Source organism: Mustela nivalis (genome assembly GCF_964662115.1).
Source record: "Mustela nivalis genome assembly, chromosome: 6".
Taxonomy (NCBI): Eukaryota; Metazoa; Chordata; class Mammalia; order Carnivora; family Mustelidae; genus Mustela; species Mustela nivalis.
In genome coordinates this window covers 16,919,986-16,932,520 of record NC_139025.1, presented here as the reverse complement: position 1 = coordinate 16,932,520, position 12,535 = coordinate 16,919,986, and the positions used below count along the sequence as shown (strand labels likewise).

The following is a 12,535-nucleotide window of genomic DNA, read 5'->3' as shown; positions in this document are numbered from 1 at the left end:
TACAGAAATAGAAACAATTTTTTAAAAATCCAACAGTAGCTGATTTTTAATGGGCTGCACACCAAGTTCCCCAGTGCAGACACAGCCCCTTCATAATGGGAAATTCACCCTATCCTCACTGGGAACACCTAAAATCTGCCGACTAAATGTACAAGTATTAAAGGAATTTTGCTAACTTACAAAAACTGTTACCCTGTCTTGTCTGTTAATCATCATCTCTTAAAGTAAAACAGAAATTTGTACAAACTGATTCTTAAATTTAGGGTTCTTAAGACTGTAATGTGAAATCTTATCCATAATTCCACCAGAAACTAATCATCTCCAAAAAACTGAAAAATGGCACAAGGCACTCACCACCCTTCGCTTCACTTGAATATATTTACAATGACTGTCTACCACAGGACCTGAGGAAGCACACCGATAGCACACGAGTAAGAGTCATGCACACACGAGTTAAGGGCTAAGATGAGAGCGTGTAAGTCACGGGCATGAATGTCGAGTACGTGAAGTCTGTTACTCAAACACATTTGTTACTGGGCAAATATGATCAGTATTCATTTATGTGTGTGGATTAGCCTAGAATATTAGGGTATACATTTTCGCAGTACTGACCATAGGAAAATTAATCTGAAGTCAGAGTCTGGGCGGGAATGGAGCTAAACGAAAAGGTTTCCCAGACTGTATTCTTCACATTCTTCATCCCTTATGCACATGCCTCCTGGTCACAGACACAGCCATAGTAGTGGGGCCAAGGGAAAGGATGGGTGAAAAATGAGCTATTTGTTACTGCAGAAAAATTATTAACTTAAAGTGCCGTAATGTTTAAATTTACAGTTTATTACTGTGTAAATTACAAGCAGTACTTTGCGTAATTAGCAGCTCGCTGGCAGGGAGCTGTGAATGAAACTCATTATTTATGATTACAATTTAGAGAAAGAGAAGAGAGGTGGGGGAGGGGGGAGAAGGGGGGCAGAACATTGACCTCTGCTAGAAATGACAAATATCCCTTTAAGGTGATGAAGATGAATTAAACAAGTAAATATTATCCCATTCATTTGAAATTCTTAGAGGCATATCCAATAGGCCCTAGAATTTCCTTCCAGGCAAGCTAAAGGAAGCCTTCAAGACAAACTGATTTACTTCCATGGAAGTGGAAGGCTCTTATTTTATAAGAGCTGAAACAAAGTAAGGTAAATAGGTAGAACATTATCTTTCAAGCCCAACTGATAAAGGAAAAAGTAAAACCATCTCTCTGTTCCCTACTCCCAACCTCCAGCCTGCCTCTACCTATTAGCTGTCCTGTTAACTAAGAATAAGTTCTCAGAACAGTGAAAGCAGCATTTTAATGTCTGTGAAATCAATGAGCCAAAAGAAGAAGGTCTCATTCTTTCAATAATCAAATGTCTTCCAATTAAGAGATTTGAAATTGAATTTAAAGATTAAAAATATCTGAGTTTGGGGCGCCTGGGTGGCTCAGTGGGTTAAAGTCTCTGCTTTCGGCTCAGGTCATGATTCTAGGGTCCTGGGATCAAGCCCCGCATCAGGCTCTCTGCTCAGCGGAGAGCCTGCCTCCTCTACTCTCTCTCTCTGCCTGCCTCTCTGCCTACTTGTGATCTCTGTCAAATAAATAAATAAAATCTTAAAAAAAAAAAAAATCTGAGTTCACCTGGAAATAAATAGCTTTTTACATAGCAAAAATTTCAGAAAACGGTTCCCTAATTCAACTATAAAACACCTGAGGGTAGCCAGGCTGTGGCTGTGATCACTATGTACCTGACCTGGCACAGAGCCTGACACATAGTAGGCATTCTAAATGTTTATGCAATGAATGTTTATGCATTAATGTTCTGAAATGCCTCTCACTCTCTTGCCCTTTGCTCACGACCATCCTCTCTAGGTACGAGCTCCAGTCTTCACCTACCTTGAATCTCAAAGCTACAGTAAAAAATTAATTAAAATCGTTTTTACGGGTACCTGGGTGAGTCAGACAATTAAGTGTCTGCCTTTGGCTCAGGTCGTGATCCCATAGTGCTGGGACAGGACGGTTCCCTGTTCAGTGGGAGTCTGCTTATCCCCTTCCCTTTACCCCTCCCCCTACCTGGGTACTCTCTCTCTAATTAATAAATACTTCTTAAAAAAATAATAACTTTCTAAGTTTTAAATTAGAAAAGATAAAAGAGAAACACAGCTGGGTTCAATTCTCTCTTCTGCCACATCTTTCTGGGGAATATCAGACATTACCTAGTTTCTCTGAACCCAAGTTTTCCTCATCTGCTAAGTGGTTCGGAACATCACCTATATGGTTGTTAAGAGGATTAAATGAATTGAGTGCCCAGTACAGTCCCCAGCAAAGGGGGAACTGAATAAATGGTAGATATTCCTCCCATGTGGCCAAGGAGAAGCTTTTGAAATCTGGTAACAGGTTTTCTTTCAGTTTTGGGGTTTTTTGTTTGTTTTGTTTTTTTTAATGAATTCTGGAATAAAAGACCAAAGTTAGAACAGAAGACGCATTTATGAATTCAGGAGGAGTTATAAAGAAGCCAAGAGTATTTTAACTTCTACAATAATAATATAAGATTAATTAAAAGAATAGAAGAAACTAGAGCAGGCCTACAGATTACAGACAAACTGTCATAATAGTATTTGCTTTGTCAAAACTTCTGTATGAGTTAAGCTTCATCTTTTATGTGTGTATCCATTTATATCCTACGTTAAGGTTCACTCTTGTGAACTTGAAGAACATTTCAATTGGCTTAATTTACTCCAGGGAGTTCTGCAGCACCTAGGATTATTGAAAACAGTACACAAATCCCATAGGAAATACTGTCCTCCCAGTCTCCCAGTGAGCCCAGTAGACATAGAGAGCGGTCACCTTCCCAACAAGCCTTCTTCGGCCCTTTCTGAGGCATCGAGCTGCAGCTCCAGGCAGACGATTCAAGCGGGCATGGTACCCTAAAAAAAAGAAGAAAGCCCTCAGAAACAGAATGCAGAAGATTCATTACCAATGATATGCTTCTAGATCACCAAAGGCCTTCATCCCCAGGACCTTACTAGAATGACCCTTAAACTAGTATCATTAGTCTATATGCCAAGGATTTATAATTCTTATGTCTTTGCAGTATGATCTTAGGTGTGTCTTTAACTCTGACCTAGGGATCCTCACCTAGAAAGGAGGGATAATCACTCACTCAGTCCTAGCATACAGGGCTGATGGGAAGACTCAATTAAATAACACAGGGAAGGTATTTTATAAATTGAAAACAGTACACAAATAAAAGGTGTTATTAATAATTTCTAATAATAAATTAAATCCTAGTTATTATCTCAAAAACACTGAAGTCATAAAATAATAGTAAAAATAGCCTGTTTAAGTGTATAGCCATTTATACATTTATATACAAAAAATATACATAATATACATAAAAATGTTTAGCCATTTTTCTAATTGCTGTATGTGTTCTATACATAAAAAACACAACTAGAAAAATCCACACCCAAGTCTTATTGATGACACTGTCTCTGGGTATAGAATAATGGGCCATTTTAAGGTGTCCTTCCTGTTCTCATTTGTGTGCATTTTAAGTGGTCCATAAAGAATTTTCAGAAATGGTCACTGAAATGTTTGACGCAAGTTATTAAGGCAGCAACATGCGCCTCAGCCGGGCAATAATCTCTACCAAGAGCCAAATGTTTTCAGAAGGACTTTCAATCACGTAAATTCATCCTTAGAAAACGCTATAGGAGTTTATAGCTCTGAGCATAATTCTGATCACCAAAAGATGCCCAACAAATACTTGATCACTGACTGATTACTGGGCACCCCAGAATCATCAGTTTATAGAGCTAAAAAGCTCTGAAACAGTCTTCTCAAAGCCACAATTATTTTAAGTGCCAACCCCCATCTCCCAAGGCAATGAAGTGACTCTGTCAGAGTCACAGAGCTAGAAAACAGTACCTGAGAGTTAAATTAGCACCCCGTTCCTTCCTCCTGTCCTAGGCTCTTTCCACTCTACTTTGCTACATCATAAGTAAAGGAAAAGCAAAAGGAAAGGATGTATTTGTGTTTAAGTCTACAATAATAGAATAAAATCAAATTATTTAAGGAAATATTTTAAAATCATCCAATTAAAAAAAATGTCATTATACCTTGTATGTGAATGTTCTTACTGAAATCTGTTCTCTTCCAAGATCCAATACTTCAGGCTCCCACTGAGCACTCCATAGCCCATCGGTTTCACAGCAGGTAAGCAGCAGTGACACGCTGCTAGGCTTCCTAAATCTGGCACAAATGGCAATAGCAAGCTGAAGGAATGCCCTGCTAATAGATATCCCAAGAGTCTCCATGGGTTGATTTAGGTTTGAATGGAGAACCTCAAGCTTTGAGACTCACCCTTGAATCTTCTAGGAAAATCCCTGGACTAGCTCCAAATTTCAGAGAGTTAATGCATACTTAGAGGGATGAGTATACTGGCCATGGGATGATTCTCCCCAAAGAGAACCATAAAAGTTGCAAAGTATATTTTGGTCTCCTCAGAACTTACCTCTTTGAGCTGGTCGAGAAGGTAAAAGGAATGTGGAATCGGAAAGTTTATCCAGTCCAGAATCCATTCTTTCTACTTCAGGGCAATGATCAGGAGCCCACTTTGGCAGAAGATTAGGGACAGTGAATCCTGGGACACATTCTCCCTCATAGAACCAATCGCTCTGCTCATCATCTCCTAAAATAAAGAAATCATATCATAAGCTGGAATTTTAATATGCTCTATGGAAAACTAAATGAGAAAATGATTTCTCAGAGCAATGGAGTTGATTATACATTTTAAATAAAGTGAAAGTACAAAAAAATTTGTTTTGATCTTTCTTCTTGACCTATATTATGATGAAAACTAGAGTATCAAACTAGTTTCACAAAAATGTCATACTGTGTTATACTGGACTTCTTTTTAGAGTAAAAAACTAATAAAGCTACCATTTACTAAACCCTTACCACCTATGAGGGTCCATGCTAAAAATCTCTAAGTATGTTATCTCTTCTAAACCCTACACTAATTCCAACTTATAAATGAGGCAACTAAAGCCCAGAGAAGGCAAGACCAAGTTAGTGAATGATGAAGGCAAGATCTGAACCCGAAGTCTAACTCCAAAGCCTTTAACACAAAAATAAGTTGCCTCTTATGTAGCATTCTGTGGTATAAATGGGCCTGGGGGTTCAAAGCCCACAAATGTCTTTCAATTCAAAACTAGCTATTCCTCAGGATGTTTTATTTGCCTTTGTTATAACGGGTGAATAAAAAATGCATACCCATACCTCAATTCCTACATTAATGGGACAGAAAAATCATCTTGACACTAGCAACCCAAGCAACCAGGAAAAAACTAACCACAGGAAGAAGCAATATAATCCCTTAAGGCTTGTCATGAAGTTATACCATTCACCCAAGGCCAGACTCTTCACCAATGACAACATCAAGGTGAGACCCATAGAGTTAGACTCTTGGTTCAAACCTTTTTCTACTGGCTAGGATGACAGCTTCTCAGTTTGTAACAGAACTTGCTCCCACCCACAAAAAGTAGTAAGACAGATAACTTCAGGTCTGCCACTCCATACTCCTTTCAAATCAGCAAGGATGAAGGGAATTACTACAAGAACATCTAAATAATTCACAGCGCATTCATTCTCTAATGTATGTCAGATCCCAGGGAAAGCTGGTCAGGCCATGGTTAGGGCATGAAGTATCAGATTCATGAGCCTCTAACAGGATAATGGTAACTCTTAACCCACCTTGAAGATCTCTAAAAGGGAAAAGGAAAACGTCCATTAAAAAGTTACTCGAAGTGTTCCCTTATAAAAACACACCACCAACAACTACTTCTCTAGACCAGTGGTTCTCAAACTTCAATTGCATCAAAGGAAGCAGAAAGGGTTGTCAGAACACAGGCTGCTGGGCCCTACTCCCAAAGTTTCTGATTCTGGTCCAGAAAGGATCAAAAATTGAATTTCTAACCAGTTCCCTAGTGATGCAAAGCTGACTTCAGTACCACATTTTGAGAATCACTACTTTGAAAGCATCTCACCAAGCCATGTACATAAGATGAACTACAGATAGGCTTTAGAATTAACAATGAGGGGCACCTGGGTGGCTCCATTGTTAAGTGACTGCTTTTGGCTCAAGTCATCATCCCAGGATCCAGGGATCCAGCCCTGCACTGGGTTCCCTGCTCAGTGAGAAGCCTGCTTCTCTCTCTCCCACTCCCCCTGCTTGTGTTCCCTCTCTCGCTGTCTCTCTCTCTCTGTCAAATAAATAGAATCTTAAAAAAAAAAAAAAAAAGGAATTAACAATGATTAGTTTCTCTGCACGTCAATATATTAATTCCTTTCTTATTCACAAGCATTCCTTAGGCCATTTATTAAAACAGTATAGTTAGTTAGACCATACTTCCTAAAGACAAATGATATCCCATAAGGGCATTTTGTTGTTGTTGTTCTTAAGCATTCACTCAAGATTTTTGACAATATAAAAAGGGACTCACTGAACTGGAGAAAACCTTGTGAAGTCATCTAGACCAGTAGTCGCCAACCCTGGGCTCACCAGGATGCATGACGCAGCAGCTCCCCCAAAAGACTACTGCCAGAGAATAAGGAAGAAGCTGATGGGTCAGACTCCAGACTTCCTACTCCTCCTGCTTTTTCCAAAATAGGTTTAGCTGTTTCATCATCTGAGGTTCTATGTCTAATTCTGTTTGAGGGAGAAAAAGGAGAATTTTCCCCTTATCTGGCTTTTCCAGTAACTAATTATTAAGAGCTTACTATATGCCAGGCAATATGTTACCCACTGTAGCTCCAAATAGTAAAAAAAAAAAAAAAAAAAATTCCTACCTTGGAAGACTTCAGTGGAAAAGATACACATCTACAAATAATAACATCATGGTAAGTGATAACAAAGCAGTAAGTACAGGCAAAGACTAGGGGTTCCAGAAGAGGAGACCTGCACTGAGTATCAGTCAGAATCTTCAGGAAATGCACACACATTTAAATGGGATAATCGAGGGGTGCCTGGGTGGCTCAGTGGGTTAAAGCCTCTGCCTTCAGCTCAGGTCATGATCTCAGGGTCCTGGGATCGATCCCCACATCGGGCTCTGCTCAGTGGGGAGCCTGCTTCCTCCTCTCTCTCTCTGCCTACCTCTCTGCCTACCTGTGATCTCTCTGTGTCAAATAAATAAATACAATCTTTAAAAAAAATAAATAAATGGGATAATCGAGACTTTAATGAAGTGACTATTTACGAAAGTGTATACAGTATTAAGAGGAACCAATACGAGACAGTGAAGCACCTGGGAGCCAGCACAGTGGGGAAACTTTACCCTTCCTAAACCTGCAGCAGCAAGGAGAAAGAATGGTTATCAGAGACCAGAGAGAAAACTGAGGTTGTAGAAGACTGCCCAACAGAAAGGGAGCCAGGGAAAACTACAATCCAACTCAGTAGATTGCATTATTTTTGCCAACTCTTCACTACCTCCCTATGATAATACATCCGTGCCTTTTGCCCTTTATCATGGAATTCCAGAGCCTTCCCCTTGAGGCAGAGCATACTTCCTCATCCCACTGATAACTGGTTTGTCAAGTAACATGCTTTAGGTAGTAGAACATTAAAAGATGTGACCTGGGGCGCCTGGGTGGCTCAGTGGGTTAAAGCCTCCGCCTTCGGCTCAGGTCATGATCTCAGAGTCCTGGGATTGAGCCCCACATTGGGCTCTCTGCTCAGTTGCTCAGTAGGGAGCCTGCTTCCCCCTCTCACTCTGCCTGACTCTCTGCCTACCTATGATCTCTCTGTGTCAAATAAATAAAATCTTTAAAAAACATTAAAAAAATAAATAAAAGATGTGACCCAAGCACAAGCTTTAAATATATATGTATGCTCTGATTTGGTCACCTAGCATTCACGTTTTCCAGCATGAGAAGTCCGTGCCTCCAGCAGAAAGGTCCCAGGATAAGATACACTGAGTAGATACAAATATAGTTTAAATCCTGGAGACCAGCTGAGCTCAAGTTGGGCCAGCTGAAGCACAGCCAACCCTTAGCCCCACAGCAAGAAATAAATGCGGTACACCACCAAAATTCTGGGGCTGTTAAACACTACTATCAAGCTAAAAACTTGCCTAATACACTCAATCATCCGCCTCCTTCCCTCCCTCCATTCCTCTGCCAATGGCTCCTATTGCCCAAACCCAGTAAGAAAATGAGAGCAGAAAGCCCCACCGATGCAGTCCATAAATATGCCCTGGAGGGAGAAAAGGAAAACTGTGTCTCCGTGGATGAGCAACGATTCAAGAAAAGGTAAGGGATGAGATTCCTGGCAAAGACACCAGCGTAAACAAAGACATGGAAGCACGAAATAAACAGCTTTGTGCTGAGAACTCCCAAGCATCTAAGTATCATCAGAACCCGTGAAGTTGAAACAGAGAGGAAAGCTGGGGCTCTAGAATATCCTAAAATCTTCCATCAGAAACCAAGGATTCCTTACCAGTAGAAAGGTTTTCTAAAGGCCCAACACATAACCTGTCATACAAAGGTCCACGCTCTCTTAAATTTCTGGATAATTATACATCATAATCTTCAAGAGACAAATTGTGAGTGGTGCCTGGGTGTCTCAGTTGGTTAAATATCCGCCTTCCACTCAGGTCCTGATCCCCGGGGTCTGGGATGGAGCTCTGCATCAAGCTCCCTGCTCAGGGGGGAGCCTGCTTCTTCCCTTCCTCCCTGCTCGTGGCTCCTACTCTCTCTTGCTATCTCTGTCTCTCCTTCAAATAAATAAATAAATAAAATCTTTTAAAAAGAGAGACATTATACTTCACTGAGCAGTATAAGAGCAAATAAAAAGCAGCATTTGTAATTCTGAATAGTATGCACTAATTCATTCATGGAAAGACAACCAGACTTCCTGGTATGAAACAAAAGAATCAAGACCTGAGCTGCACCCCAGCTGGGAGTACACACACATATAGCCTCTAATGACACATGGCTCCCTCAGAACCAGAAAGAGAGAGACAAGTACTCCCAACAACCTGGATTATAGTAGGAAGCTCAGCAACTCCAACCACGCCCATGACTCTCGAGGCACGAGTGAGATACCCGCCCTCATGATGTCTCTCCAAAATCAGAACTTGGATCCTGAGAGTTACAGTCCCAGGATTCCTTCAGTTACTAGGGAGCCTATCTGGAACAACCCGGACATGTAGCCATTGTGCTTCTGTTTTCAATCACTTAAAGAAAAATCACTGGATCTCAGAGCTAAAAGGGACTTTAGACATCTACGAATCTCTTATTTAGATTAACAGAAACACAATCCAAAGGAGCTACATGAAATTATCACTGGTACACAATTAGCGTGGTCCTAAGCAAATGCAGAGGATAAAACACAGTTTCAAATTACGGTGTAGGCTGTAAAGATAAGGGACTGGTAATTAACATACACCAGCCTTATTCACAGTGTTCTATGCTAAACTTCAGGAGTTTTAACATTAGAAAGAAGATGTGTTTTATAAAATATTCATCTAGAACACTATGTTCATTTATAAATGAGGTTATAAAAATAAATTCTTCTATAAAAATAAGAATGTCTTAATATCCAATAAAAGAATACAATACAGAAGGATATTTTTTGGTTCTAATAAAATTAGCAACTTCCCAGAGTCCCATCCTTGACACTATATTCCTCTAATTAATGAATTCTCAAAGTCTGAACTACCTGCATAAAAATCACTGCAGGTACTTAAGAAAAATTCAGATTCTAGGGGCCAACTCCAGACCTATTTGATTTCTAGGAACTCAGGAATTTTAACAGGTGGCCTTTAAATGCTAAGGGGCCAACTCCAGACCTATTTGATTTCTAGGAACTCAGGAATTTTAACAGGTGGCCTTTAAATGCTCTAAAGTTTGAGAACCACTGCCATAGACAACCACCATACTCTCAGTGAGTCATTCATCTAATCATTACAATCTCCCCAGAAATACTGAGCCAACATCCCAAAGCTAGGATCCAGGTTACCTTGCCGTCCTTCATCGTTGGTAAAGAGCCCTGTGTCACTGCTGCTACACACACTGCTGGTTTCACTGGAAAAAAAGAGTCAAACATAATAGAACACATCAGCTCCTGTGAAAAAGAAAGCAGTGCCCATTCTGGTTGTCAAATCTAACATCCCAAGTTTCCGTGATTTTACTCCAGTTCATTAGCCAATCACAAATGTAAATTTCATAATTAAGCCACAGAAGAGAGCTTATTTTCCTGTAAAACAAATAAAAGGAAAACTCTGTAACTTTTGCTTATTATTTCAAAGTACTTTATAAACATCTAAAGTCATTTTGTTAGGTTAGCATTAGAAAGTTATGTATTATGGTTCATAGACGTAATCTCAACCTGGCTAGGTATATAAACAATACAAAGCTATCAACCCATTTTGTTTATAAATCCTGTCAACTATCAGTTTCAAATGAAGCTATCCAACTTTAAGACATCTAACATCTATCATATTTTTTCCACATTTACACAGCAACTAACAAAAATCCATGAACAAGAAGAAAGTCAGTATGACCAAAGGTATGTTTTCGGGTTTAATGGGTACAACAAAACTCATTTTCAAAACAGAAGGTTAAAAATAAACATACAGGGGCACATGGGTGGCTCAGTCCTTAAGCTGTTGCCTTTGGCTCAGGTCATGATCCCAGAGTCCTAGGATGGAGCCCTGCACTGGGCTCCCTGCTCTGTGGGAAGCCTGCTTCTCCCTCTCCCACTCCCTCTGCTTGTGTTCCCTCTCTTGCTGTGTCTCTCTGTCAAATAAATAAATAAAATATTTTTAAAAATAAAAATATAAATATAAAAACAAACTCCATTTGAACCCACTTAAATAAAACTTTTACCCTATAGAATTCTGTACAATTGGTTTCATTTCCTGAGCCATCACTAACAACTGATTCTTGCCCCTTCTGATGCCGCATTTCTTTTGCCTAATCATCATTAAATTTGATCGATCTGGTTCAAGAAAAATTACTCTATTCTTTACATTACGAGCTATTTTCTTGAGTGGGAGTGTTTCCTTCCAAGCTAGCCAATTTTTTTTACCTACTCTACAAGATGGAAGAAACCAAAGCAAGGAAGAAACATTCTCATCATATGGCATAAGGAACAGGCTTGGCAAAATCCCAGTCTACATTTCTGGATCAAAAATCTGAAAATATTCTGTATTTTGCAACATTTCCAAATATCTTGCCAACACTAAATCCTTAAAATCCTGATTAAGTAGCAATGCTTTCCTCACTTAAGTTTATCCCTGAATAAATCCAAGAAATTTGCTGTAGCAAGAGCCAATAAAACATACTCAATTTCTTTAAAGGCTCTTTCGTTTTATTTTCTTCTGTACTTGTAAGTGGGAACTTTCTCAGGTGTCATTCCAAGAAATGGCTCACAAAACTATATGACTGGATTCTGATGGATTTAGAATCTTCAAAGAGCTCTGTAGTTAAAACCAGAAGATATGCCCTCTGAGTTCTGTACTCTTCCTACTTCTGAGTTCAAGGAACTGTGCCTGCTGAACGTAATGGTGTTATTTTTGTGCTTCTAGCAAATTCCTAAGAGTATCAGTGGTCCAATTCCCTTGAGTCCTACTCACATTCTCTCATATTACTACTTTTTTATCCTCATCTGGCCTCAAAGATAAAGCAAATTTGACATTTTTTAACTCCTCTTGAGAGTAGGGTTTAAAAAGCACGTTAGGCCATGGAACAGATACTCTAGCCCACCATCATGTCATATACTTTACTAGTCAGCAGTATCACTAACCAAGATTTAGGGACCAGCAAACAGCTTGCCACCTATTTTTGCATAAGCTGTGAGCTAAGAATGATTTTTAGAGTTTAAATGATTGGGGATTAAAAAAAGTAATAAATCATTTTGTGACATGTGGGAATTATATGAAATTCAAATTTCAGTGTCCATAAATAAAGTTTTATTGGAACACAACCACAGTTATTCATTTACATATCATAGATGGCTGTTTTCACACTACAACTACAAAGTTCAGTAGCTCCAACACAGAACATATCACACACAAATCCTTAAAATATTTACTATCTGGCTCTCTACAGAGAAAGTTTGCTGGTCCCTGCTCTACACATATTACAAATTCTACTCTTGAGTATTTAGAATTAAAAAATTAAAACCATTTTTCTTGATCACAAAATCTATCAATTCTTTTCCCCATTCATTTCTAGCCACCTATATGTCCTACAAGATAAGATTTCCTTGATCCTTTTTTGCATGGATTCCACTCTCTTGTTATTCTAAACAAAGGGACAAGCTCAAAGAAATCTGCTTGATCAAGAAAGGTGCTAGTAACCTAAAGCCTTTCTGTCGACTGCACATTTCCTATTTTTGTCAACAGCATTTAAGAAGACTCACTGTTTTTGAAAAAGCCTGGACTAACCTTGTCTAAGCTTTCCCACTTATAGTTAATTAGACGAAAGGCAATGAAATATCACCAG

General features: G+C 39.2%; 1 protein-coding gene across 6 annotated transcripts in view; it reads right to left on the bottom strand.

Annotated features, from left to right (window-relative positions):
- Window positions 1-12,535, bottom strand: part of GPATCH2L (G-patch domain containing 2 like) — a 56,268-nt gene that overhangs the window by 28,037 nt on the left and 15,696 nt on the right. For all 6 annotated transcript variants that reach the window (XM_082733619.1, XM_082733618.1, XM_082733622.1 and 3 more), the window contains 3 exons: window positions 10,047-10,111; window positions 4,542-4,718; window positions 2,873-2,952 (listed from right to left, as the gene is read on the bottom strand). In XM_082733619.1, the coding sequence (XP_082589745.1) occupies window positions 2,873-2,952; window positions 4,542-4,718; window positions 10,047-10,111 (322 nt within the window). The remainder of the gene's footprint in view (window positions 1-2,872; window positions 2,953-4,541; window positions 4,719-10,046; window positions 10,112-12,535) is intronic.